Here is a 26777-nt window from a genome sequence, read left to right as displayed (position 1 = left end):
CGTTTCAGCAACAGTTTTAAGCTGGGTAATAAGCCAAGGGACTACTCACTCACCTTTGTGAATAGGCAGTCACTCAAAGCTGTCATGACCCCCACCAGCAGCCCAGACACTCTTAACTACGTCTCCGCGCCGATATCACCAGCGTAGTATCACTCCGCTGAAGACGCATGAATAAGGCACGATCGATATATCGACCAAGCTCTCAGGGAGGCAGCGAGAGGAGGTTAACATGATCGTGGTGAGGGAGAGACACAGGTGCATCTCATCGCATTTTTTTTTTTTTTTTTTTTCTTAAAGCTGGGATGCCGATTAGACTTTGAATTTCCTTACCACATCCAGCCGTATCGAGGACTGGATTATGTTCTTCTTGATCCACACGTGCACTGACCCACCTTACCTTGGCTCTTGGCATATCTATCCAAACGTGTAGTGACAAAACCGTCCTCTTGACAAGTCTATCTATTTGCAGTGGTGAAACATCCTAGCTTGTCTATCAGTAAGCAGCGGTGACGATGGCTTAGTTCTCGACATCCCTATCTTGTTTACACTAGAATGATGGGCGGGGGCTGATTACCTCCCGGCACAGACACGCTCTCAACATCTTCTTGTGCCTAGGATAACGGGGAGGATCTAACCATCGCCTTCCTGATATTACCTGGATGTCTGCTATGCTGTGTGTGTCTCCATAATACTGCAGCGGGAACGGTGGCCATGCCGAGTATCGTGTCCTTGTTATTGCCGACTACCATCTGAATACCTTGGCTCCCTCATGTAGACAGAACGATGATTAGACTCTAAATCCTCATTCATCCTTGTATCTGTGACGGCAACGAAGCCCCGGACAGATAAGGTAGGTACTTGCGTATGTTATCAGCAGGAACGGGTCCATGTACGGCCTTCCTACGCCATCACTCCTGGCCGTCTCTTGACCTGCTTTCTGCTCCAGCCTGCTCCATATGATAATCCCTCTTGGAGGATTTATCTTAGGCACTATTTTTGCGCTTTATTTGCATTACAACTTTCACGACTCCAAAACACATTTTCTTAGGTTACAGAAACAAATACGAAGTGAGGATTAAAAATTTATTCGTTATTGACCTGTGCCGGAGCCCAAGTAATTATTAGTAGATAGGTCATTATTTGTAAACATTTATTAATATAAACATTTAGACTTCTACCATTCCCAAGGATTTAAATCAAGAAGAAATAATATAATTTTATCCAGCCTTCATCTGTGGAAGACTCGGAGAAATTCCCACCGTGCTTGATATTCAGTCAGTTGGTGCATAAACAGGCAAAACATACGGCGTTGGTTTCTCTCAACAGCCACATCATCTGCATCGCGCTCAAGATATTTTCCCACAAATACTCCCTCCGAGGAAAGATGTCGGCTTCTGCCAGGTTGTTGTGGGAGAAATGTTTACTCCTGAGGAAATGTAGTTATTATGGTCCGAGTTAGTCTTAAACTACATACCGTTACTGCATACTGCTGCTCTACCCTCAACTTGTTACTGTATCAAAACTCGTAAGAACAGTGTGGGGATTGTTGATATGGAAGAAAATATTGATATCTTTACTTTAACTCATTGTTTGTTTGTTTGTCCTGTGAGAGAACAAAACGAAATCCTTTTGTAAACGTTGACATGCAGACAACATGTGCCAACGGGAGGCAGAGTCGCAATCTACCCAACATAAAAACGACAAAATATTCCGTCCATGGTTGTCAGAGCTCGTCACCCAGTGCCCTTGTATATTCATGAGCCAGTTCAAAGCATACTTCAAATTCAGTCCGTCCATTCTTTTCTCTGTGACATGCCTGTTTCGAAGTGAATTTCCCTTTCCAATAACGAAATAATGTTGCTGCTTTTTTTCTTCTATGCCAGATAAAAATTATTGGCAAATTGTTGGACGGAATCTCTTACATTTAAAGAGGAAAATATCTGACAGATGTAATGCGTGTCTATGCAGGTTTGTTACCGAGTGCAGTCACACAACACCCACATTTGAATATGCGCTTCTGATTTTATAAAGATCTTGTTAAGTATATTTATTTGCATGGTTAATTTTGTTCACGTCGTGATGAGGAGACGACACGTGTACGGAATGTTTTAACAAGGTTCTTATTAGTTATTCTCGAGTTGTAAACTCTTGCCTGGAAATTAATGAGTGCAGCCATTGGTAGTGAAATCCTATTTAGTCATTTTGTTGCTTAAATATTCAAGTATAGACAACGAGAGAGTGGGGATCAGTGTGGGAACAGTATAAGCAAGTGTTTGTTTGTTTGTTTGTTTGCGTACCAGATAAGATACCCAGGAAATATTAGTAATGCACAGCAAACTCAAACATTAATTTCACCTGAACTCATCTTCACTTTCCTCTAAGTTGATTCGAACTTTCGGCAACAATTAGTCGGACAGAGTTTCCTGAGAAAAACTCTGGGTTCAAACTCGTATAATTATGATTCCAACTTTTAATAGGACGCAGTTTTGATCATGTTGGATGTGCAGATCAATAGCCACCCCCCTCCCTTTCCCACCCACGGTACTCTCTCTGTGGGTTCATCTCTCATTTGCATACCCACAAGAATGACAGAGCACAAGGCTTTATGCGACTCGCTCAACCCACAATTTAAATAACACTCTGAAGCCTTCCAAAAAAAATAAAGACTATTTTTCTGTTTATCGCCGCTGTGTATTGAGGCGGTTCTTGTAACGCATCCAACCCATATTTTATATTTATTTGGATTGGAAAACTGTTTGGGAAGTTTGTTTGACGCCTGTGTGTAATAATGATGAATCGGTACATTGATGACTTCACCTTGTTCTCTTGTATTCATGGGGAGAATATTTTATGAATGTTAGAGGGGAAATAAAGAAAATATAATACTGAAAAATGAACGTCAGCGTTTCAATTATTATTTGTAGAAACAATTATATTTCTGAATTTAAGAAAATATAACAATTGGTTATTATACAATCATTTTACAGTTAAGAAGCTTAATGATTTTCAAAAGTGGTTCATAGAGATGTTTTCAGTACCTATATTCAATCTTCAAATACTTACAATGGTGGTTATCATTAATTATATGCATCGAGAAGTGTAAATATAACCAGTTACATTCCTCAATATACATACCAACATAAAAGCACAAACGTTCAGATAATAAAAAAAATAACTAAAATATCTGAGAATAGGTATGTGTCTGTGTTAATTATATTTACATGAAAACAAACCCAGGAAATGTTCTTATACACAGAAATAAACGCGCGCACTCATACCCAACACACATCACACCACACACTTCTTCAATAATCTAGAACAGAAAAAAAATCCTTGAGTGTAAAGAAGAGGAGGAGGAGGTGGTGGGCGTTATGGTTATATTGGTTGGGCCTATTGCTTGGCTTCCAGGATATTGGCTGGACTTGGCGCGGGCCAGCCACCACCTCCCTCCCTCTCTCCCTCTAGCTCACTTAAGACTCATGAACGTGTGAGGCTCCTTCAGAATTTCCTCCTTTAGGTACTGAATGTCTTACGCTGGTTCTGATTCCCGAGGTACACTTTTTTGTGGGGGGGGGGGTTAAGTCAATGCGTGTATATAAAAATAGAAAGTATAATAATACTAATATACGTCTAACTCTAAGTAAAAAGTTTAAATTAAAATTGAACTGTAAAGAGATATTAAGAGAAATACTGCAATAGGCAAGACGTGAAGAACAACTAAGTAAAGGAAATACGATACAGAGTGAAGGAGATTGACAATTTGAGAGTAATGGAAAGAAAAAGTCAGAAAGAAGGAACGAGTGTAGGAGAATGTGAAAGGTAAAGGAACTTACATTTAAAGCAACAACCTCGGGGACACGACGGCTGGCTCACAAAATTAACGTAAATCTAAACGCAATTATACGTCTCAAAATACGTTAATAGAACAAAATTATCTACTTGTAAGCCTAATAAACTCTGGCAGCCGAAACACCTTACTAAACAAAAAACATCGCTAATAAAGGATGAACAACACCTTATATATCTACAGTATATATTGGTTATTTTTTTCTCAAGTTCCCATTTGAAATTCTCTTCCTGGACCCACATCCGGCCCCCAGTTTACGACTTTATATAACAGTTTAAAACCAATATAACGGGACATCTAACTAACCATAAAATTCAATAGTATTTTTTTCCTCTCCTGTTTACTCTCTTCTCACTCTTTATTTACTTTTTTTTTTGGACTCGATTATCTGAGTGAAGATTTAAGTTTACCTTTAGTGAGTGTTGCCTTAGAAATGATATTAGATTTTATTTTTTCAATGTATGTATATTCAGAAATCGTACACCCTCATATGGGACACTTGACCGTACTCTTGTTGACAGTAGTTAGAATAGCTGTTCCCTACACGACCAATAGGCTGGGTGGTGGAGGGAACCATACGCCGCCACAGACCACGTAATAATGGTTTGTTTCTCACTAAAAGAAAAATAGAAAAAAAAAGGAAATACCAGCAAGAGAATCGATACCAATGTCTGGCCGGCTGTCAGTTGAAGTAATATTTAGTCAGGAGAGAGACGCTGTTTAATTACCGAGACCTCTTTCCTGTGCTACGTGAGTGCTGCTGAAGAGATGGTTATTGGAAAACGTTATCAGTGTCTCTGTTACGTGATGTAGAAATGGTGGAGAAATTTTGAGATCCTTTAACGTGGGAAATTCCCCCAAAAAAAATGCTAGAATTTATTTTCATTTGTCAAGAAGTAACTATATGGTCTTGTGTTATGGTAATTCTTGATGTTATAAACTAAAATACCATTATACTAATATGAAGAAATGTTGGTTGTGTTACTCTCTGCTGAGAAATAAATAAGAATTAGACTAACTTTCTCATAGGAACTAAAATCTAAGCCTAGGATGTCTCTGATTCAACTCAATTTGTTCTCGTATGTGTAACAATTTATTATTTATTTTACTCTTTCTTTTAATACCACAGGAAACAACATATAGCACTTGTGGGTAAAAACTTGCAACATTTGTGGTGTGTTTATTTGGAAAGAAAACGAGGAGCTTCTGCCACTCCCCAGACGTCGTTTTGTGGTTAAATTTCTTGGGTTTAATACATCAGCCGTAAGCAACCAAGTGTATACAGCCACTCGAGGACTTGAGTGTTGTGGCCTCTTAAGAGATTGATAAAGCTGATGACACTAACCTCGATTATTTCAAGAGTTTTCTGTTCAAAATTGTTTTCATAATGTTCATGAAATAAGATGATCAAAATTACACTGACATTATGCAAATCTTCAGTTACAGCGTTTGTAAACATAATACGAATCCATAGTTATTGATATTTGATTTATATAAAGAGAAAGACGTGTTGGCAAAGTTAAAAGAAGAGTTTAGAGTAAGACTAATTTTGTACTTGGGAACAGAGTATTTTACCAACTATTTTCTTACCTTTTGATTGCGGTGAAATCATAACTGTTATATTTTCTGACGGTAATCTACTCGTTCATAATATTTTCATTCACATCTTCGTCGTTTAGATTTTTCCCTTGTGTCATCCTCAACTAGCTGTTTAATACCAGTAACAAGAGACAACAAAGGCTCGTATACTTTTAACTTCCTCCCTCTGAGCTCCCACATTAACGCTAATCTTCCTTTTCTCTGCTTCAGTTCTGATCCTCCTCTCGCTCCCTCCTTCTGGTCCACATTGTTGGTTTAAACATCGTCGGGGCTGGAGCCTGGGGGCGGGGAAAAACGGGGCTCCCGACATGGTGCGTTGTCCACTAGCTTCATATCGCTCACTTTAATTAACTTTCTTCTTTCCTAATTCCCCCAAACACTCACTTCCCTCTTACTGTCTCGTCCAATTTTAGAGCTATAGCAGGATACAACAAGAGGGTGTGGGGAGGGGGACTGGCTGCTGAGAAATACATTTGTAGTAAATGATAAATAATATCATAAAAGTACTTCACTATACGTACATAAGGAACCGGGATTTAATCTATGAGAGAAATTGACAAACACAAACATTCGGTCAATGTGTGGTTTCCCTTTCCTCCAGAACACGTATCGTACCAGAGGTCATGATCAATAACCCATCACTATTACTGATGACCGTCGACCTCTATTCCGTGTACCTGTCTCACTCCCATAACCATCTGGGACATAGGAAACCATCCATCTGAGTTATTACCTCCTCCCTTCGGTGTTTTTTTTTTCAATCTCTTGTATTTTATTTGATGACGTTCCCGCCTCTCTGGCCTTTCCTCCACCAGGCACAGGTATAGTCCTCCACCACACACAGGTATAGTCCTCCACCACACACAGGTACAGTCCTCCACCACACACAGGTATAGTCCTCCACCACACACAGGTATAGTCCTCCACCACACACTTTCCTCCACCAGGTCCTCCACCACACACAGGTATAGTCCTCCACCACACACAGGTATAGTCCTCCACCACACACAGGTACAGTCCTCCACCACACACAGGTATAGTCCTCCACCACACACAGGTATAGTCCTCCACCACACACAGGTATAGTCCTCCACCACACACAGGTATAGTCCTCCACCACACACAGATATAGTCCTCCACCACACACAGATATAGTCCTCCACCACACACAGGTATAGTCCTCCACCACACACAGGTACAGTCCTCCACCACACACAGGTACAGTCGGCTGGCATGGAGGACCGAGTGTTATGGTCAATAGAATAACTTGACTATTATTAATTCCCTTGGTTGCCATAAGTGTTTGTAGACATTTGCTAAGCAGTTGTACCTAATTTGTGTAACACGTTATTATATATAATAAAAAGTTCATTATGGGATGTTGTAGTTAAGACTTAAAGAGCTCCAGTGATGACAATGGTTGTGTTCCCATCTAGGACCAGTGAAAGGCTCTCGTCTCTAGGGGCGTGTAAGGTGGCAAGTTTATATCTTAAGAAGTTGGCCACACAACCTCTGGTCCTACTGTGAGTGAGGGTTATTGAGTGTTTGTTATACGCACACAATCGTACTATAGAACACAAGGTCAGCTGATCACCTCCGATTAGTTACATCATTAAAAAATCCAATTGTGTATATATTTTATTTTCATCGCTGATTTCATTCATATCATACTGTCTTTCACCTAATTATTATTTATAAGTCTTGACTATATTCCGTCTCTCGTTTAGTGATGGAACTTATTTAGGTCTTCATTGTCCAGCATATTTCCTTCACTTGGTTAATCGTTTACCCAATAAGCCAAAGTTTAACGAAATTCAAATACTCCTCCCACCCCATTAGGATCACCTGAACAGCATACCTTTACCTACAACTTAACAGTACAGTACATTGAAACACTCGAGGTTGTTATTCCTTGTACCTCGGAACAGTGAAACTTTCCCTCCACACTCTTTTTATATCAGATAATACATGAAGTAAAACACACATCCTTAATTTACCATAATCTTATTCTCCTTTACATGTTATCAGAAAACCCACAGTGTGGGCGAGTTGTAAGAAGGAGCCGGGAGAAGGAAAAACAAACTGAAGGAACTGCTGGGTTGGAAGAATAGGTTAAAAAAATATCGGAATCACCACTTTTTTCCAAGATTGTGATTATCAGGATATTTAGAAGGCCACGCATGTAGAAGCAGCAGGGAGTTTAGAAAATTCAAAGGCAATTACCCTCTCTTTAATAGGATTTAGTGAGCATTAAGTATAGGGCGGGTCCTCGGAAACTTGCCTGGAGTGGACGTGCGTGCTCGTTATTCCTTTTGTTGTTTTGATACATTTTAGTGTGTTGGCCTCCAGGGCAGTACAGTGTAGCCAACTTGATATGTCTTAAATAGAGTTTGTCTGCATGCATGGTAGACATAGTACTGATAATCATAAAGCAATAGCAATAAGCAAAACCTGACAAGATTACATGCACTCATAAACGCGTGCACATACTCACCCACAAACACCAACGGGGGCACACGCAATATTTTTCGTTTGTGATTTTTTTTTTTATTCTTATCATAATGAATTTAGAGAAGACTTGTACTAAGCGATATGATAGATTAATACAGGTACGACTTTTGATTCCCACGTTGCCTTATGTTCGGGAAGGTCGAACACTATACCTTTGGACAACTGTACATTATATGGTCCGATAGAGCTTGATCCCCACCCGTCAGGTCTGGTGAACCAAGATCTAATACCCTAAATACCATAAAGCAACACACACACACACACACACGCACACACACACACGCACACACACACACATTCCTCCAAACATAGATCGGGTTAAGAGTTGCAATTTCGCCTATTATCTGATGAAGTTAACCAAGAAGTGGACAAGAAAAGACAAAACGGAGGAGAACCGATAAAATTTCATCCGTTTCTGGACCATTTTCACTCGATAATTAGAAATCTCTTGTAAGTCATCCCGGAAATGACAGAGAGAGAGAGATAGAGAGAGAGAGAGAGAGAGAGAGAGAGAGAGAGAGAGAGAGAGAGAGAGAGAGAGACTTGATTCCCGTAATAATTAGGTTTTTCTCATTCAAGATTAATGGTTCGATCCAATATGGTCTCTGGTCACAGTCATCATTCTTGGTGCGGCTGAGGCAAGTTTTTATATTTTCAGAACATTACTTTCCTAGTTATTTTGATACAGGAAGCTTGGTACTGTTCCTGATATCAATTTGAGCTACCTGGGTGTTTTAATCAGTTTTACCCTCCCTTTCTCTTAGTTTTATATATATGTAATTGTATATATAAACAGTATATATATGTATATAACTTTGGAAGGTAATGAAATCTTCCATATATATTCCCCGAGGATGGTATAAAGAGTTCTAAGCGCAGTATCTCATATAAGAAGAATGTGAAAGAAATGCCAAAACCTCATTCACGAGCGATGGTGACACCTCGTCCTTCCCGCCAGAGCCACGACCTTATCTTGTTGCTCGGGAGACGCTGTGTGTCCGGGGGTGATTTACTTACCAAATGACACGCCACATCACGGACTCCCACCTCCATCATGACACAGTCTCTCTCTCTCTCTCTCACTCTTTCACAACAGTTTTTCCCCTCACTCTCCTCCATGAAAACTCTTTAAAATTCTCTCCGCTATTTTCAGCACGATAAGTAGACCATACGAAAAAATCTGTGAGGATGAACGAGGCCCCGTGCCGGACAGGGGATCATTCTCACCTCCCCAACACACCGGGCTGCTGCCTCAAAAACCTGTATTATTTTTCCAGTGCCTGAAACGTACAAAAAATTTAATACTAAAAAAATAATAAGAACGATGAAAAATACTAAGAATAATAATGATAATGATAACGATAACAATGATGATTAATAATAATAAATAATAATAATAACGATATAATAACTAATAATAAAATTCGTTACAATAATTATATCAATAAAAGGCAAAAAGTAATCACTGGAATATTATTTAAAAGCTTGAAGGAACAAACTTTAGGTTAGGTGAGACGAGGGAATCTAAATGGTACTTCAATGATCAATGAATAAAAATCAACATCACAAACCAAACACAAAAAAGTAATGGCGTAATCTCACTCTAACCATCACACACTAACGACTCCCTAGGGTGAGTCACGAGGGTGAGTCCTACTACACTTTCGTCCAATAACATTTTAATTTGCTGGAGAAAATATCCGGTTTTATTCTTACTTAATTTTTGCTGGTTACCTTGAGTGACGATAGCCTGTTAGGTTCGGTTAGGTTACATTATGTTACGTTACGTTAAGCGGAGTGACTATAGCATTTTAAGGTGTCTTCAGTGATTGGCCATGAAATTCAGTGACTAAGGACTCATAAAATAGTCGTTAACATCAATTGGCATTATTATGTATGTGAAAAACAAATGTCCATTGGGATATGAGGCTGAGAGAGATTCAACCCCATTTAAATACGAATAAAAACAATAACAAAAGTGATGGTAACTATAAATCTGGTGAGGTTGAGACAATGAAAAATAAAAATAGGCATTAAAGTTGTGCCTCATCCTCTCACTCTCTATAAACTTTTAAAAACTCCTCTCCTCCTACCACTGGCCTAATCATCTTTCAAAGTTTCCCGTTTCTATATTTTTTTTTAGTTCTGAATCCAAGTAGTAATTCTGTCGATGAATCTACTTGTTCATTAGTAGTGTTAAACTCGTCATCATCATCACATTCGTCCTCAAAATATTGTCGTCAGCTACACACCACTTCATGTTTCTCAGCCATGTCTTCATCACTCTGCCATGCTTGTTCTTCCTCGCCGTTGCTGTTAGTCTCAGTATCTACAAATCAGCATCATCATAGCCACCAGTTTTGCTTGATACAATATGCAGCTCAGAGCCTGAGCACGTACCAAAGGCTGTGAGAACTCTCTCGCCTGCCAAGAGTGCTGACCTACACTGCCGCAGTGACCACCGCCCACCTCATCACTGCAGTTGCTTATAAATATGGCCGTAGTGAGAAGAATCGTGATCTGCTTACATACTGTGGAGGAGCGAAGAGTCAGTGGTTAAGTAAAGGGTCTCCGCTTGGCGAGAGTTTTGTGTTCAACCAAAATATTGTTTCGCTTTTTAAATGAATTTCTCGCCTCGCTTCCTCTGTCGAAGTTTTTCCTGTTGATTACAGATTATCAAATTTTATATTAGTCCCAGCGGATTTACCTCTGTAGCAGAGCGTTAAGGTTAACTTTTCTCAAGTCATCCAAGTTAATTTTTACATAACATTCTGTACAGATGTTTGATTCTCTGCTCTGGTGGTTCGTTCGAAACAGTTGTGTTGAAATGTCAAGTCCTCCCGGAGATACAGTCGATGCATGAAATATCGGCATTCTAACTGTACCTTACAGCTGTACCTGCAACTTGATTCCTTTTCATCATAATATTTGCCAGTTCATCATCATTGAATCTGCAAGTTTAACCTGAGACCAAGCTGTAAATGAGTACCCAACTTCACAATTGGGTAAGTGAAGGCGGTCGAATGCAGTACCGGCCATGCTGCCTCCTTGTGTGCCGAAGGTTTAGTGTACAGTGTGTTGTATCCACACTCCACAGTGTCCCTTACAGGCAGTCATGTCTTTCCTCCGAGTGATTTATCTGTGGATGTGTTCGTTAACTTTACGTATGGCCAGAGAAAGGTGGCATAACACAGTTCTAGTGTAGTATCCCCATTAAATTCGAAAAAAAAGTGAACAGTCAGAATAACAAAGGATTTCTATCAGTATTGGTGTTTCAGTCCCTTAGATGATAGGTATAAGCGCTTGAGATACTAAGGTAGTGGATCAACCTTAGTGCCGGGTGAGATTCCCACCGTGTGTGTCTCGTGCTTTTTCCTTTTATATTTCACGAATTTCCGTCAGTTGTTATCTCCTTATTTTTTGTGGGGTAACTACTCAGGTGTTCCATCTCTCACTCTAAATTAGCAATTTACATGTAATTAACAGTCCACAATATTTCGATTTTATATAATTTATTAAATTATGCTACCAGTTTTATCTTCTTTGACGTTTTAATTATAGACCATCGGAAATATATCGCACTTAATTACAAATTTACCATCTGTCTGTAGTAATGACATACAATATATCTTGTTGGAGACTGAGGTGTGGCTCTCATGAATGATGATTAAATAATAAACATGTCAATATATATTACTGTGATAATGCATACTAACATACACAAACATAACTCACAAAACTCAGTGAAAATTTGTGTATCCTTGTTGAGACGTTATATGAATCAATTACAGGAGGAATAAGACGAATTATCGGTCTATAGTTTAGTAGTTAATGCTCATTTAAATATGTTGCAAAGATAAATATAAAATACAAAATTACATTCGTATCTAGTGAACAAAATAGTAAAATAAAATTAAAATTAGTGGAGTCAGATAATAATCATGGTGGAGATGTGGTGTTAATGGTGGAGCTACAGTGTGTGGTGGTCTAGGTGGAGCTATAGTGTGTAGTGGTCTAGGTGGAGCTAGAGTGTTTGTTGGTCTAAGTGGAGCTACATAGTGTGGTGTTCATGGTGGAGCTACAGTGTGTGGTGGTTAAGGTGGAGCTACAGTGTGTGGTGTTCATGGTGGAGCTACAGTGTGTGGTGTTCATAGTGGAGCTACAGTGTGTGGTGGTCTAGGTGGAGCTAGAGTGTGTGTTGGTCTAAGTGGAGCTACAGTGTGTGTTGGTCTAAGTGGAGCTACAGTGTGTGGTGGTCTAAGTGGAGCTACATAGTGTGGTGTTCATGGTGGAGCTACAGTGTGTGGTGGTTAAGGTGTAGCTACAGTGTGTGGTGTTCATGGTGGAGCTACAGTGTGTGGTGTTCATAGTGGAGCTACAGTGTGTGGTGGTCTAGGTGGGAGCTACAGAGTGTGGTGGTCGAGGTGGAGATGTAGAATGTAATAGGAGCATGTGTAAGAGATGAGAGGGTCCAAGTGGATGGTAAGCGGAGGAGAGGACGCGGTTCTCTGAGGAGCTACCAACCGTGGGTCTGCTTTAGGTTGCTGCTCAACACACGTATTGAGATGTCTAAAAGGATGATCATGTACCTGTTGTAGGCGATGGAGCGGAACTTGAAGAATCCATCACCTGCTCTCCTGAGGGGAAACATCACTCTTATCGCTCCGAAGACAAATACATTGGGAGGAGTTCTCTTAAAGGAGTACAGGGGTTATCTTTTTCCTTCTTCTTGGGTAGTGATAGGAATATATTGCAGATGAAGACCGTCAATTCATGGCTGTGAACAACTTTTTATTTTAGTCATACTTTGATAATGTAAGTACGTCTACCCAACATGTGTTACAAAGTGGAGGCATCATGAAAGGACTGTGGATTCAAAGCGAGATATCTTGTACCTCAGCACTTGATACGTATTGGAAATATCATGCATAAAGTTCATAATCCACGTCGCACCACGGATGAGGGGACGTTGCGGTTCCTAGAGTGGTGTCGAGGGGTCGAAAATTGAATTAGCATGTATATCACGAGGGGCCAGAAGGAAGGGCGAGGGGGAAGGTGGACTTGGAAGGGGTGACGTGGATGTGGCGAGGGTCACCTGTTTATGCTGGAGGGGAAAAACCAGATGCTCTGAGGGGAGAAACATTTAGATTTCCCTCTCCTTTTCTAAGCGGTAAGAGGCAGGAGGGCTGTAGCTCCTCTACGTACTCAAAGAAACTGGGAAGGGAAGGTCTTCTGGCTGGTGCATAATTTGTGGCTGGGTTGAGGGACTCCAGACGAGGATGGCGAGGTGGAATATGAACCGCACTTAAGTAATTCTTCTCACAGTACACACGATTGACGTCTACAACACATTTGGTTTCTAATACCTGACTCGATCCTTTGTGAATTAGAGAACACAATATTTGATATTTTAATTTTGTGTTTATCCTCCACGATATTAAATTGTTAACCGCTTCTTTAGGCCTTGGGAGAGGTCTTAGTAATTAAAGATAATTTCACCTAGAATTGAAATTATATAATCATCTTGGAGAAAATGTGTGTGTGCGTGTGTGTGTCGATGGTTGTGACGGGAGTGTGAAGTAGAAGCTGGGAGTGTGTGACTCAAATTCAAGAAAAAACACACACTAAGAATTCTAAAAGTGGACTGAGTGGACTCGAGGCGTGGTAAGGACTCCATCCCATGGACTAAGATACGCTTCATAAAACAACACTCGGAATGAGTACCCGTACTCACTCGTGTTTCCTGTAGTACTCAGACATATTTATACAGCCCTGTGTTTTAATTTGTTTTAAAGTGAAGGATTTTATTTACACCTTCACAAGACAGAGGAATGAACTTCAGATTTCTGCAGGTCTTGAGGGATTGTTCAGCTCTGAGTAAACACGCTGGTGAACACTAGTTTCCATTATTATACAAAACCCCATTCCCAAGTTCCTTTTATAAGACAGACAGTAAGATGTTGCCTCACTAAACCTACAGATAGATTAAAACTTGGTTAAAACCTCCTATAACGTCATTATAGATCTTGAAAAAAAACGATAATTGGATGAGCATTTGAGTTAAATCGTCCTGTAATTGGAATAAAACAACAACAGGGTTTATCTATTTTCTTACCGGGTTACTCAAAGTTTCTTAAACATTTAAAAAAATACCTTGAAATGTTCAGAACTTCCAACATGAGAGAGAGAGAGAGAGAGAGAGAGAGAGAGAGAGAGAGAGAGAGAGAGCAATAAAAAATAATGAACCACTCACACGCCCCGCGGTGGAGAGGGCCGGCCAGCCCGAGTAAACATAGGTAAGTCAACAGGGAACATATGTCAGCGTAGGGCAAGAGAGAGCCACTCGAAAAATTGAGAGGGTAGAAATAGGGAGAGGCTTACTGTAAGGAGGACGTGAATAGTGAAAAAAAAAAGACTCGAATTAACTTGTTCAAAAGAGAAATGTATGAAGAGAGAAAGAAAAAAATACGTGGAACTTTTGTTATATATTTTTTGTTACATTTTATTAATTATTATTTATTTGCTAAAAGGTTCCAAAGAATGTGTTGAAATTAGTTATTTTATTGGTGATGTTGCTGAGAAAAATATAAATGTTGCCGTAAAATATTTATGCAGTGTAATGTTTTTTTAATTTAATTTTTTTAATGATGAAAGTACTACTGGCAGAAAAGACTGACGTTGAAATATTCTGTGGGGAAAAAAAGAAGAATGACGTTTACATATGAAAAGAAAAAATTGACTTAGACTTTTTCATATTTGTTGAATGGAAAGATTTCGTAAACAAATGTGTATTTATGTAAGGAATTTTCAAATTATCTTACATATTTAACTTTGCTTTCGTATATAAGGATAATTATATTTTCCCATAGTTTTAGTATATATTTTGTAACTCATGGTGTACAAGATATTGATAACAAAAGAGAGGATAAAAATGAATACGAAACAGAGAAAATATAGGAATGAAACAAATAAAATAACACAAACTAGAGAACATAGAATAAAAAGGAAACTAAAGATAAATGAAAAAAAGAAATTAAAAGTGAGAGAGAGAGAGAGAGAGAGAGAGAGAGAGAAAGAGAGAGAGAGAGAGAGAGAGATTATTGTACTCATTACATTACATAGGCTACAATTACCCAGGTGAAGGGAGGGTAAAGCGGTGATGAATTTCATGTTATATACCAGTAATATTGTGGGAATAACCTCGTAATGAATAGAGGGGTAAAGTGCTACTGTTTTCACTCTTCCATCCCATCCCATCCCATCCCATCCCATCCTATCCCATCTGTTTGTCTGTCTTTGCTTGATGTAACCATATTCTCCTAAGTGCCTCCGCTTAACCTGATCTCGCTCCCCCATTTACTGCACCGTCCCTTGACATGAACTGTACACCACTCCTATAAACCTGTTAGCTACGTGTCCTTCAGAAACTGTAGCTTATTTTTTTCGTTCCACCACTACTTCCTCCTCTGCCATCTCTTCCTCCTTCTTCTCTTTCTCTTCTACTTCTGCCACCTCCTCCTCCTCCTCTTTTTTATTATTATTCTTTTGCCATCGTCTCTTCCTCCTCTTTCACCATCTCCTACTCCTCCTCTTCTTCTGCCAACTCCTCCTCCTCCTCTTCCTCCTCCTCTTCTTTCCTCCTCCTTATCCTCCTTTTCGTTCTCCTTCTCCGAACTTCCCCCGTTTCTTCTTCAAATATTCCACTTTATCGACTATCATCTCCGTCTATCTTACTTCCATTACCAACTCTTCAAGTGCTTACACTCACCGTCTTCCACACCACCATTATTTCTCTCGATCCTCACCACTTTCTCTTGTTCCACTTGACCACTTTCTTTTGTTCTACTCGACCACTTTCTTTTGTTCCACTTGATCACTTTATCTCTTGTTCGAGGAGTCAGTTCACTTCTCACCATCTACTGACAGATCATCACAAACTCCACAATACAATACTACCACCATGACTTACAAGGACCAAAACGCGTCCACCTTCCTTCCTTCCTTCCTTCCTTCCTTCCTTCCTTCCTCTTATATCTCACTCCTCCGCTTCTACCTCCTCCTGTGCTTCTCACTCTACACGTCTCCTTCCCTTAATGGCTCACCATCCTGGGGGCACGCTGATGGCTCGACCCTGTAACTGGCCATCGGTAGACACGAGTTAAGTGGGGAATCCCTGAACGACCCGCAACTGGGCCAGCCTGGATCACTGCCTCTTCCCGCACCAACACCGCCTCTTCCCGCACCAACACCGCCTCCACCCGCACCAACATAGCTTCCTCCTGCACCCCCGCCGCCGCCTTCTCCTCCCGCACCCCACGTCGCAGCCTCCTCCAGCACCCCCACGGCCTCACCCTTCCCGCACCAACACCGCCTCCACCCGCACCAACATAGCTTCCTCCTGCACCCCCGCCGCCGCCTTCTCCTCCCGCACCCCACGTCGCAGCCTCCTCCAGCACCCCCACGGACCCCTATCACCCATATACCTCCCTCACGACCCCTACTCACTGTTTTTTTCTCTCTCTCTCTCTCTCTCTCTCTCTCTCTCTCTCTCTCTCTCTCTCTTCTCTTGTCTTCTTCTCACCCCTTCTCTCACTTCCTCCACTATCTCCCTTTCTCACCCCTCTCTCTCTTTCTCATCTCTCTCTCTCTCTCTCTCTCTGTCCTTCTCTCTCTCTCTCTCTCTCTGTCTTTCTTCCCTCCTGCCTAACTCAGTTGCGCGTCGCTCTGTTTGGAACACATGCTGCAGATTTTACTCTTTCTTTTAGGGAAGAGGATCAATATAAACTTTATGTGGGACTGTTTTCCCAGTCTATTAAAATAGCTGTCTTCTTCTCTCCTCACTCTTCCTTATTCCCTTCTCCTTCTAGCCTTTTCCTCCCTGTTTATTCTCTCCTTCCTACTCCTATCTTTTCCCTCATTCCTCTTCCTTTCTTTCCTTCTCTTTTACTTTCCTCTCATTCCTCTTTCTTTCCTCTCCCGTCTTTTTACTTCAACCCTTCTCCCTTCCCTCCTCCTTTCTCCTCCTCCTCCTCCTCCCCCCTTTCTATACGAGTGAGGAGTAAGAGTTTAACTTTTGTGCCTTTCTCGTCAGTAGAGTCTGAAGTTCCATATCATATAACTTTAATATAAGGTGGAATTGAAATATCAAATCCACCCTCTCTCTTTTTCCGGGTTAAACTCTAATTTAAGTATTTGTTTGTTTTAGATACCGAGAACTTTGGTTTATCATTAGTCAAGTATAGTTTGGATTTCTTAGATCAATTCAGTGTAACGGTAACTATCTTACTTCCTTAATTACTCATCATTACAAAGTGAATAGGAATTTGTACTATTGTATCCCTTGTCATAGTAATGTTTCAGGAACCTTTTATTTATTTAATTTTACAGTTTATTAAAAAAAAAAACTTGATCGTATAGAACTGGTTATTTTCACTGCTTTTAATAATTGATTGGATGAACTTGTACATAGGGAGATAGTAGTGGCTGATGTTAGAGCTGGATTATTATGACTCTGGTTGTAACATGAATAGTGGGTTGATGGATGAGCGAGAGAGAGAGAGGTTTTACAGTGGGGGGCTGTCAGACCACCACACGGCATTTAGCATTTGATGGGAGACTCGAGAACAGTATTGGTTTAAGTTAGAGGAGAGAATTATGGAGAACAGAACAGAAGTGATAAACAGCAAGAATTTAAATCGAGATGAAACAAGACACTAAAAATAGGATATCTGATTTATTTAAGGTTATACGTAGAAGAAAATTTGTGTAAAAGTAGTAGAAGAAATACGAAGCCAAGGCAAAAAAAAAACACACAAAAAAACGAGAAGGACGGAAGCAATTTGATGGTAACCGATAAAGGAGCAATCCAAGCAAAGAGCGGATCTAGATAGCGGGAAGGAGGGGCGGGGCGGGCGGGGGAAGGGAGGGAGGGGGAAAGATCCGTTCCTCAACCCCACCCACCATGGTATTGGGGCATGAGGAAATTTACATATTAAAACTTTATTCCCTCGCGAGAAGTTTTTTAATCAGAATTTAAGGAAAACATGAAGCGTAGTAAATGATGAGACCTGATGATACGTGTGAAGTAATCGATAGCTAAAGACATTGTAGGTATAACAAGGTGAGGAAGACAGCGAACAGTACTGAAGGAAAATTAAAGAGGCAATGGTTGAAAGCAGGGAGGAAATATAATTGTGATGGTTAAAGAGAATGGCATGAAGTCTTAGCACAAGGAAGAGTTATATCGAGGAATTGGTAAAGAAAACGGGAGAGGGTATTCAGGTATGACGATGAGAATTAAAAATGAAGGAAAGATCTTGTAGAATAAATGAATGTTTCGATGGACAGAGGAAACCAAATAGTGAATGATCGCTGGTAGTCTTTCAACAGAGAAGAGTAAAAATGCAAAGTATGCATTGAAGATGAGAGGTGAAGTAGGTGAGGGAGAACTCTCAGTGAGGCGGTGAGAAATAAAAATGGATGTTGAGGTATTGGAAAGAATCCCTCGAGGGCAGGCTGGTGGTAGGTGTTCTAAACTGAGATTGAAAATATAATGAAGTCCTTTGGCATTCTTAGTTCATTCTACTGTGTGTGGTGAGGAATGTAATGATGGACTAAATGAACAGTAAGACCTGAGGAGTGAGATTTGTTTAGCTGTCTGTATCCTTAATGGAGATGTTAGTGTGAACAATGAACAAGTGGATGAAAAATAGGATATAGAGAGGAAAGACAAAGAGAGAGAAAACGGGAGAGAAAAGTGAGGAGGTATGTGGAGGGACGAGTTGGACGGGAATAGAAACGCTATGAAATAATGGAAATAAATATATATCTCCTGTCGTTTATAGTCAGATTATCGGCTAAATAATAATGGGGCATTATTAATATCTTGTCCCTCGAAACTATATGTAATTAGTTGATTCTCCTTATATTAAGTGACCAAAACCAACGGTACGGTGACGGAACAGTTATTGAGCTGGGTTGGCGACATAAAGGTTGCGAGTTGGAATCTCCACCGAGGAGTCACTGTTTAATTGATATCCAATGGGAGCGACTACCAGACCGTGTCCCCACCGGCCTGTCGTAAACCCCCAGCCTGTTGACGGATGTTCAGAGCCAAAAGGGAAGATGTAACCATCCCATGTTAGTCTGTGTGAATTATGTGATGGCATTTTCATGTGGCTGACACTATTGGTTGACCCGAACGTTCATTAAACAGACCCGCCCGTTTCTTTCATTAATAAAATTGATAGAATAGTAACAATATCACGAAGAAGAGATGAAGTATATAAAGCATCAAATGTCTTTTTTTTCCTAGTATTTAATAATTAATGAATCTTACAAGTACTCGGCCATCGATGTGGTAGCCAATAAGTGGAGGTCTTCCGCCTGGCTCGGCTCGTGTCGTCAGGCGGATGCACAAGTTGGTCCACACACCGCCCATAATACGTATCGCTAACTTGTAATATGAAATCAATTACTCGTAGAAATGCCCTCTCCGATGAACTCGGATCAATGGATCACCGAGGGGTCCAGGCTTATTGGGTTCCCTCAGGCCTCAACAACCCGGGGTATTGGAACCACAGAGTCGGATGTAATTACAACTGGATGAGCCTCCAGTCTCCAGAAAGCCCCCACCAAACGGCGATGACGTCATAATTTAGCGGTGAGAGATCAAAGCGATCAGCTTTAGTGATCCTGCGATTATTGCACGGGCGGCTCTCCCTCCCTCTGTGCAAGGGACTGTATTGGCCAGTGTTGCTGCGCCAGGGAGTCCTGAAGGAACAAGAGGAGTGTATTGTAGAGACCCGCGTGTACTGCTGTTGCTAACAACAACACGACTGGCTGCGTATTATATTGCATTCCCTGTGAGGACGAGTTGGTGTGGATTGCGATGCATTCACTGCACGAATGAGTTTCGTGGAAGTGCTGATGCAAGGCAACCAACTTTACCTTGCAGAATAGCTACTTCCCTTGTCGTTGCTGATGATACAGGCAAGGAAAAAAACAATTCCTCTGAATAACCACGTAAGAAGCTGACTTTCATTACTCTTTTTTTCCTCTCATTCTCTTTCTGCACCCGACATCACAGTTCTTATGTTCCTTTGAAGGGAGGAGGCGCATTGGGAGAGTTTTAGAAGGTGCAACAAACAATGCACAGGTTGCAGGTACATATTCTCTGCAGCCTTTACTTTCAAGAAGAAGCGGGCTGGGTCGAGCATCGCGAGATTGCCTCCTTATTGTCTCTCCACTCACAAAGAAGACCCCTGAACCCTTTTAGTTGCCCAGTTGAAATAAAATTATATTTCCAAATCTTACAAATTTAGTTTTCTTTAATTCTAAATATAGAACAGCGTGGAGGTTCTGCCTTACCGATGGCGCAAGAGTTCTTACCATTGGCTCAAATATCATCAGAATGAGACCGATTGGCCAAGACTCGCTTGGTGTAATTAGTCAACGTCTCCCTGCTCTTTGATCTCTGGATCAGATATCTGACTCGTGTCAATTTCCCATTTTTTAAAGTCTTACTATTTCTGTGTGTGTGTGGATGTCCGTGGGAAATACTCCTTTGATCACAACCATATGATCATTATTTTGTAATTAAGACAGTCGTGATGAAACAAGGAATACTGTTTTGTATAACGTTTTGACTACCCCACTTATACATACAGAACAACCATGTACAGACAAACACACACACACACACACACACACACATGTAAAGCAGTCTTGCACACACACACACACACACACACACGCACGCATGTAAAACAACCATTATAAGAAACACCTTTCAAAATTGTGTTTGGTGCGATATTTAAACAAACTTCTATCAGGAATATTTTGGTGTCATAATTCACTCACCCGATCACGACTGAATTTCCAACTCCACGAATTATTTCCCACCACGAAGGTTCTGATTTTCCTTTCTCGCATGACGCCTTTAATTTGGTGCCAATTTCGAAGCTGGAACCCACTAAATAGACCAATTCCGTTACCTAATTGGTCGCTGGGAAGGCTGTTGCTTCCACTGATTGCGTACTTGTTGTCGTTGCTGCTTAAGCACAGTCTCTGAATTCCGTCCCTTGTACTTCGAGCGTTTGTTCTCGTCACTCCAATACACACGTCTTACAAAATAGAAAATTGATGCTACTAAAGGTATGTATTTCATGTAGGACTTGAAACTTTGGCATGTATGTGTGTGCGCGCGCGCGTATGTGTGTGTGTGTGTGAGAGAGAGTGTGCGTGCGTGTGCACCAGTGTGTGTGTGTGTGTGTGTGTTTGTGTGTGTGTGTGTTTGTGTGTTCGAAAGTAGTAGTCGAGCTTGTTCAATATGTCTGGCGATGGTGGGGTGATGCAACTCTCTCAGCTTAAGGCTTTAGGGGCATAGTGTGTTGGACAGTTCATTATCTTGTGTATTTGTTCGTATAAATTTCAAAGCCGATTCATCCCCCCCCCCCTTCCCCCGTCACCCTCGGTAGTCTCTAGTTATCGCTGTCACTCGAAGTAAGGGATAAGGACGCAGCCTCATACTTTACAATAGTCGACGATACCAAATCCAATTCTTCTGACCATAGGGTGAATATTCGTTAAATTGGTTCAATTTGATCTTTTTTTTTTCCATTTTTTTGATAACCTTTGCCTACCGCTATGATTATCAATTTTGAAGGACGGACTCACTCGCTGTCATTAAGATAAATTTTTCTTAATAGAAGACACGGATCACTCTATATAGGCACTGTTGGCATGATGCTTGACAGGCGTACCATCATTTCTGTAGTGATGTTTTCAGTTTTGGTTATGTTTTAATATTCTTAAATAATATTGATTTTCTTAAACATCCAAGAACTGATTAGAATTTATTGTTAATTACGATGGTTTGTAGAAATGCATAAGGAACATAGACACAGAATTGTTTATATATATATACTCTCTCTCTCTCTCTCTCTCTCTCTCTCTCTCTCTCTCTCTCTCTCAAAGCAAGATAGTTAAATCGAACCAACACGAATTCCTCAATATCAACTACATATTCTAAAAGACGAAATCGGCAACGTCCAGAAGAGGCAAGAAAGAACTGTCTGATACTCACTGATGACGGTAAAGTTAACTATTGTATTCTTGGTGGGGGACAAGAGGAAATCGACCCTGCAGCGGTAGGTGGCCTCGTCTCGGTCCTGGACGGGGAACAGTTCCAGGTGAGCTCCGGGGGCCGAGGAGCCTCCCCAAGAACTGCCAGGAAGCAGCTTGAAGTACGCCCGCCGTCCAAGCAGCCTCTCGTCCGACCAGTGTTTCCCTTTTTCTATCGTCCTCCCTCGGGCGTCGAAACTGAGAAGGGGAAACAGAGAGACGTATAAGTATTGTATAGAAGAGTCCACATTGAAGTAGTCGGGAGGAATATTGAGGAATACAAAACGTGAGGATTATGGAAGAAGGTTCTAATTGATACATACATATACAGGTATATGGAGAAGGATATTTAATTTTTGTTAACTGTTCATAGTCAATCCAGATTGTGGTACTGATACGAGAGAGTATCAACTATGGAGGATATTGAAAGGTTAAACAAATTAAAACTTTCAGAGTATTTTATTTGTCCCTGCCTAACAAATGAGTGACAAAGGCAGAGGAAGAGAGAGAAAGAAGTAGATACATAGAAGACAAAATGATGATAAGTAAATTCACAGGAAACACCGAGTGAGGAGGATCATTATTTAGGCAATGACGTAAGAGACTTTTATTTTGACATCCAGGTAAATCAGATAAATTATGACCAGAAGCTTTAGTGGTGTTACATGTTGCCAAAATAATACTTATTAAGAGGGGGAATAAACACACCACACACACCACACACACCACACACACACACACACACACCACACACACACATATATACATTCATTGGAACACTTTTATGTGTAGAATATAAATAATTATTTTAAATTTAGAGACTGTATGCACATGTATGTAAAATAATTACCATAAATAAACGCATTCAAATCCAGTATTACATGGTATTTGTAATTTTGAAAGAGTTTAAGCAGATTTAATGTTTGAAACTTATAATAACAGAATTAAATATATAAATTTGACTGATCCGGAATTTAAAATATTGTTGCGTTATTTTCCATAATATACGAGGGGTTTACATTAAAATAAACAAATAAATTGATGAACATGAAGCCTTTTCATAATATTTTCGAGTGCATAACAATCCTCTTTCTGACGCTTGGTGTGTAAGTGTAAGTGACAGGAAGCTCTTGAGTTGACTTTTAAACACTATAGGTCAGGTCAGGTCAAGTTTGGACAAAGTTTAAAGAACATATAAATGATACAGCTGTAGGCCTAAATTATATCCTATTTGCTCACTTTTCTTATCGCAATTTCTCTTAAGTTCTGTCTATTAATTATCAGCAGAACCTCATTCAAAGTTTGAGTAATAATGCCTGATTATCCACCACCACCATTCACCTGTTTCTCTTCACTTACGATAAATAACGAGGATTATTACCTTTATTTAAGGTAAACAGATGAATAGATTGACATTTACTCAGGATAATGATCATACAAATTGAAATCGGTTCAACATGTATACATAGACAATATACAGTACATAAACAATGTGTAAGTATATAAACAATGGTAAACAATTTGCTGAGTCACTTAAGGTTACCAAGAAAGTTGTAAGAAAAGTATATATACTTTTGTGTCTACAGATGTCGACTGGTTTTCTCAATAAACTATAAAGGGTCTTCGTGTTAGATACATCACACTCTCAGGCGACACTATGGGCAGTTTCTCTCTCTATATTACTGTATAACTTCAAGACGAGATGAGAGTATATATATGTCAGGTTATAACAATTATAGTATTTGTGATTACTTGCGTTTCTTTCTCGTTTGATACTCGTGTATTAGTGATCTTTACCTATAATTATCAACTGAGATTTTATAAGACAGACAGACAGACACAGACACAGCGAGAGAGGATAAAACCGAGGGAGATATGTTATTATAAAATACCTTTGGCAGATTAAGCTCATTGGGTCGTTTTCACAAGTTATGAAACTGAATTATTTCGGCTCCTTACAAGGGCTTCTTTCACCCCTGACTGAAGATTGGCAGTGTTGGAAATTACGTTTACTTTGCTGTCTAGGAATTCACTAAGTTGAATGATCCTTTGTGTGTGTTTGTTTGGTCTTTTAGTCGTAGGCGGGGAACTATAGATGATAATAACACGGTAGGCTGTTTGGTTATGTGATATTTAATTAAAACTTATGTAAAATATCTCACATTTTTGGCTCTGAGGAAACCCAAGGGAAGAATTCTTTGACGGGATGTATACAGGTCTTCGTTCACACACACACACACACACACACACATGACCTCTAGAAATGTTATAGTTTGGTTCAGAAGTGATGTCCGTGTGTGATGTTATACAGTGATACAAACTCGAACACACGCAACATAAAACCTGTACAACACATGTTTCAGAACCCGACTAAAAGTTAAAGTGGAATCGTCACAGCCATTCATGTTTCATTATTGCATTTGTTCACCTTTTTTTTATAACTTTTTGTGTCATGAGAGCAATGGTGTTTGTAGATATACTCTTACACTCACAGTTCCCACCATATACGCGCGCGCGCGCGCACACACACACACACACACACACACACACACACACACACACACACACACATACATACATACATACATACATACATACATACATACATACACACACCTTACAGCTTTCTTACACGTCATTCTTGTTGCAGCTTTTTGTAATGTAATGTTTCCAACGTTATTAACATCGTTTGTTTTTAAATTTTTATTCTGTAATGTTTACTAATTGTTCAATTTCAAATTGTACGAGTTGAATGTTTATTTCTACTGAACGTTTATTTATTTTTCCTGAATATGTCTTTCATAGGCAACATTATAGAGGCTCGTCTCCCTCACGCAGATCGATGATGACAACCTCTCTTGAACCGTTTGGGCACAAAACCTCCTGAAATATGTATTTTGTATTGCATGTAATTGATTTCATTTGTTTTCATTAGAGTCTTTTGAAGTTTATTGTCCCTCGCTCAACAAAGTTCCCGTTCATTCATTTGTCAGCTAGTTCGTCCTTTTTTCGGCCTTTAAATATAAAATCGCTTCAATTAACGAGGAATAGTTTTGAACATAAATTTAAGTTCCTGGTAAAAATGTAGTTGTTTTTTAAAGATAGGAATATTCTTGTCTCAATAATATTACCCTAGTTTGGGACCTAATTGATTATATCATCTTGTTAACTTTGGTGTTTGAAGAATTGTTTAAATCTGTTACTTACGTCAGATTTTATCCACAAGCTCACTTATCTTCTCCTTTCTCAGGTTTCGATTTAAAGTCACTATTATCGTCTTTCACTAATAGATTCGTTCAGTCGTCAACCCATTCTGCTTCTTCGCTTATCTAATGTAAAAATTTATACGTGAGAATGATGGACTTTGTAGCGTGTGTTTTCGTCCGTGGTGGCTAAGACGATCGTTTAGTGTCGCCCTCTCATGGCCGTCGCTTCACCTGGTTTCCTCTTAATATCTACTTAAATTCAACTTTTACCTTCAGTTCTGGGTTTATCTCAATAAGACTCCCGCACTTTACCCCCTTCAGCAGGAGACTTAATCATGAGTATCGTAAATGAGTCTTTTATGATATCGTAAACCTTTGAATAAGATAACAATTAATCCCTCGAATATACAACGATAAAATACCTTGAATACAATGACTTGTAGCTAATACAATACTATAACAAATGGTTATGACTTTTCCAACATAACTTTTAGCCGTATGCCCAATTGAGTTATATTAATAGTGAGGCTTTTAATACAACACTTAAGGTTACGTGTACTGTTAAAGTTGCTGGATAGTTAATGTAGCCGGCTGTGTAAGTATCCGTCATTCATTTCCTTTTCGTACAGTGACACAGAAGTTTATCAGATGGATGAGAATCAAATGTGTCACGCACGTCCGGGTTGTGCCAAGTAAAGCTTTTAGTATATTAGGTTAAGTGTAGCAAATGTCAAAGGTGGAATAAATCTTCGAGTCCTCAATCCAGGATAGTTTTCGAGTCGCTCAGTTGTAAGGCCCTGCTGATGGCTTAAGGTGATCTTGAGGTCTTTGTTCTTGGGAATTGGGTTGTTAGTGATTATTGTGCTCGGTATATCCCTCTTCTCTTAGGCTTAACGATCTGTGTACATACCAATTACGATAAGAAGCCCGAGTCCAGTCTTTATCGGTAACCAATTAGTTTTCAATATCTTGGTTAACACAATCTCATTTCTGAACTTGTTTTGTTTCCCTGAGTATAATGATAAAAGTCTCTCTCTCTCTCTCTCTCTCTCTCTCTCTCTCTCTCTCTCTCTCGTGACCTGACCTGTTTTCCAAATCCTTATTGAACTTAATTACTCCCGACTCCAAGTGTTTTAGGGTTTCTTTCAAGGAAGGTGGTCGTAGAAGAAGCCTTTAATCCTAGAAGAAGAAAGAGGAGATGGATTAGGAAGAAAATAGGAGGGGACGGAGGAGTAGAAAGATGAGGAGAGGAGGAAGACGCAGAAATAAAGAGAAGGGGGAGAAAATAAAGAAAGAAAGAGGAGGAGGAGAATGCAGAAGAGGAGGAAGCAAAAAGAAAGAGGAGGAAGCAGAACGAAAGAGAAATATGCAAGAGATGAATATGTTAAAGGAAACTGAAGAAAGTGAGAAGAACAGTAGGAAACACCAGAAATAAGAAGATAAAAATAATACACACGATGAGGAGAGAGATAAAGAAGCAGAGGAAGAAA

General features: G+C 39.9%; 1 protein-coding gene across 3 annotated transcripts in view; it reads right to left on the bottom strand.

Moving 5' to 3' along the window:
* LOC121870347 (hemicentin-1-like) overlaps nucleotides 1-26777 on the bottom strand; it is a 134901-nt gene that overhangs the window by 92074 nt on the left and 16050 nt on the right. For all 3 annotated transcript variants that reach the window (XM_042372137.1, XM_042372138.1, XM_042372139.1), the window contains exon 2: nucleotides 22044-22279. In XM_042372137.1, coding sequence (XP_042228071.1) covers nucleotides 22044-22279 — 236 coding nt within the window. The remainder of the gene's footprint in view (nucleotides 1-22043; nucleotides 22280-26777) is intronic.

Source organism: Homarus americanus, unplaced genomic scaffold, assembly GCF_018991925.1.
Source record: "Homarus americanus isolate GMGI-L3 unplaced genomic scaffold, GMGI_Hamer_2.0 scaffold40856, whole genome shotgun sequence".
In the NCBI taxonomy this organism is placed as follows: Eukaryota; Metazoa; Arthropoda; class Malacostraca; order Decapoda; family Nephropidae; genus Homarus; species Homarus americanus.
This window is presented reverse-complemented; position numbering and strand designations above follow the sequence as displayed.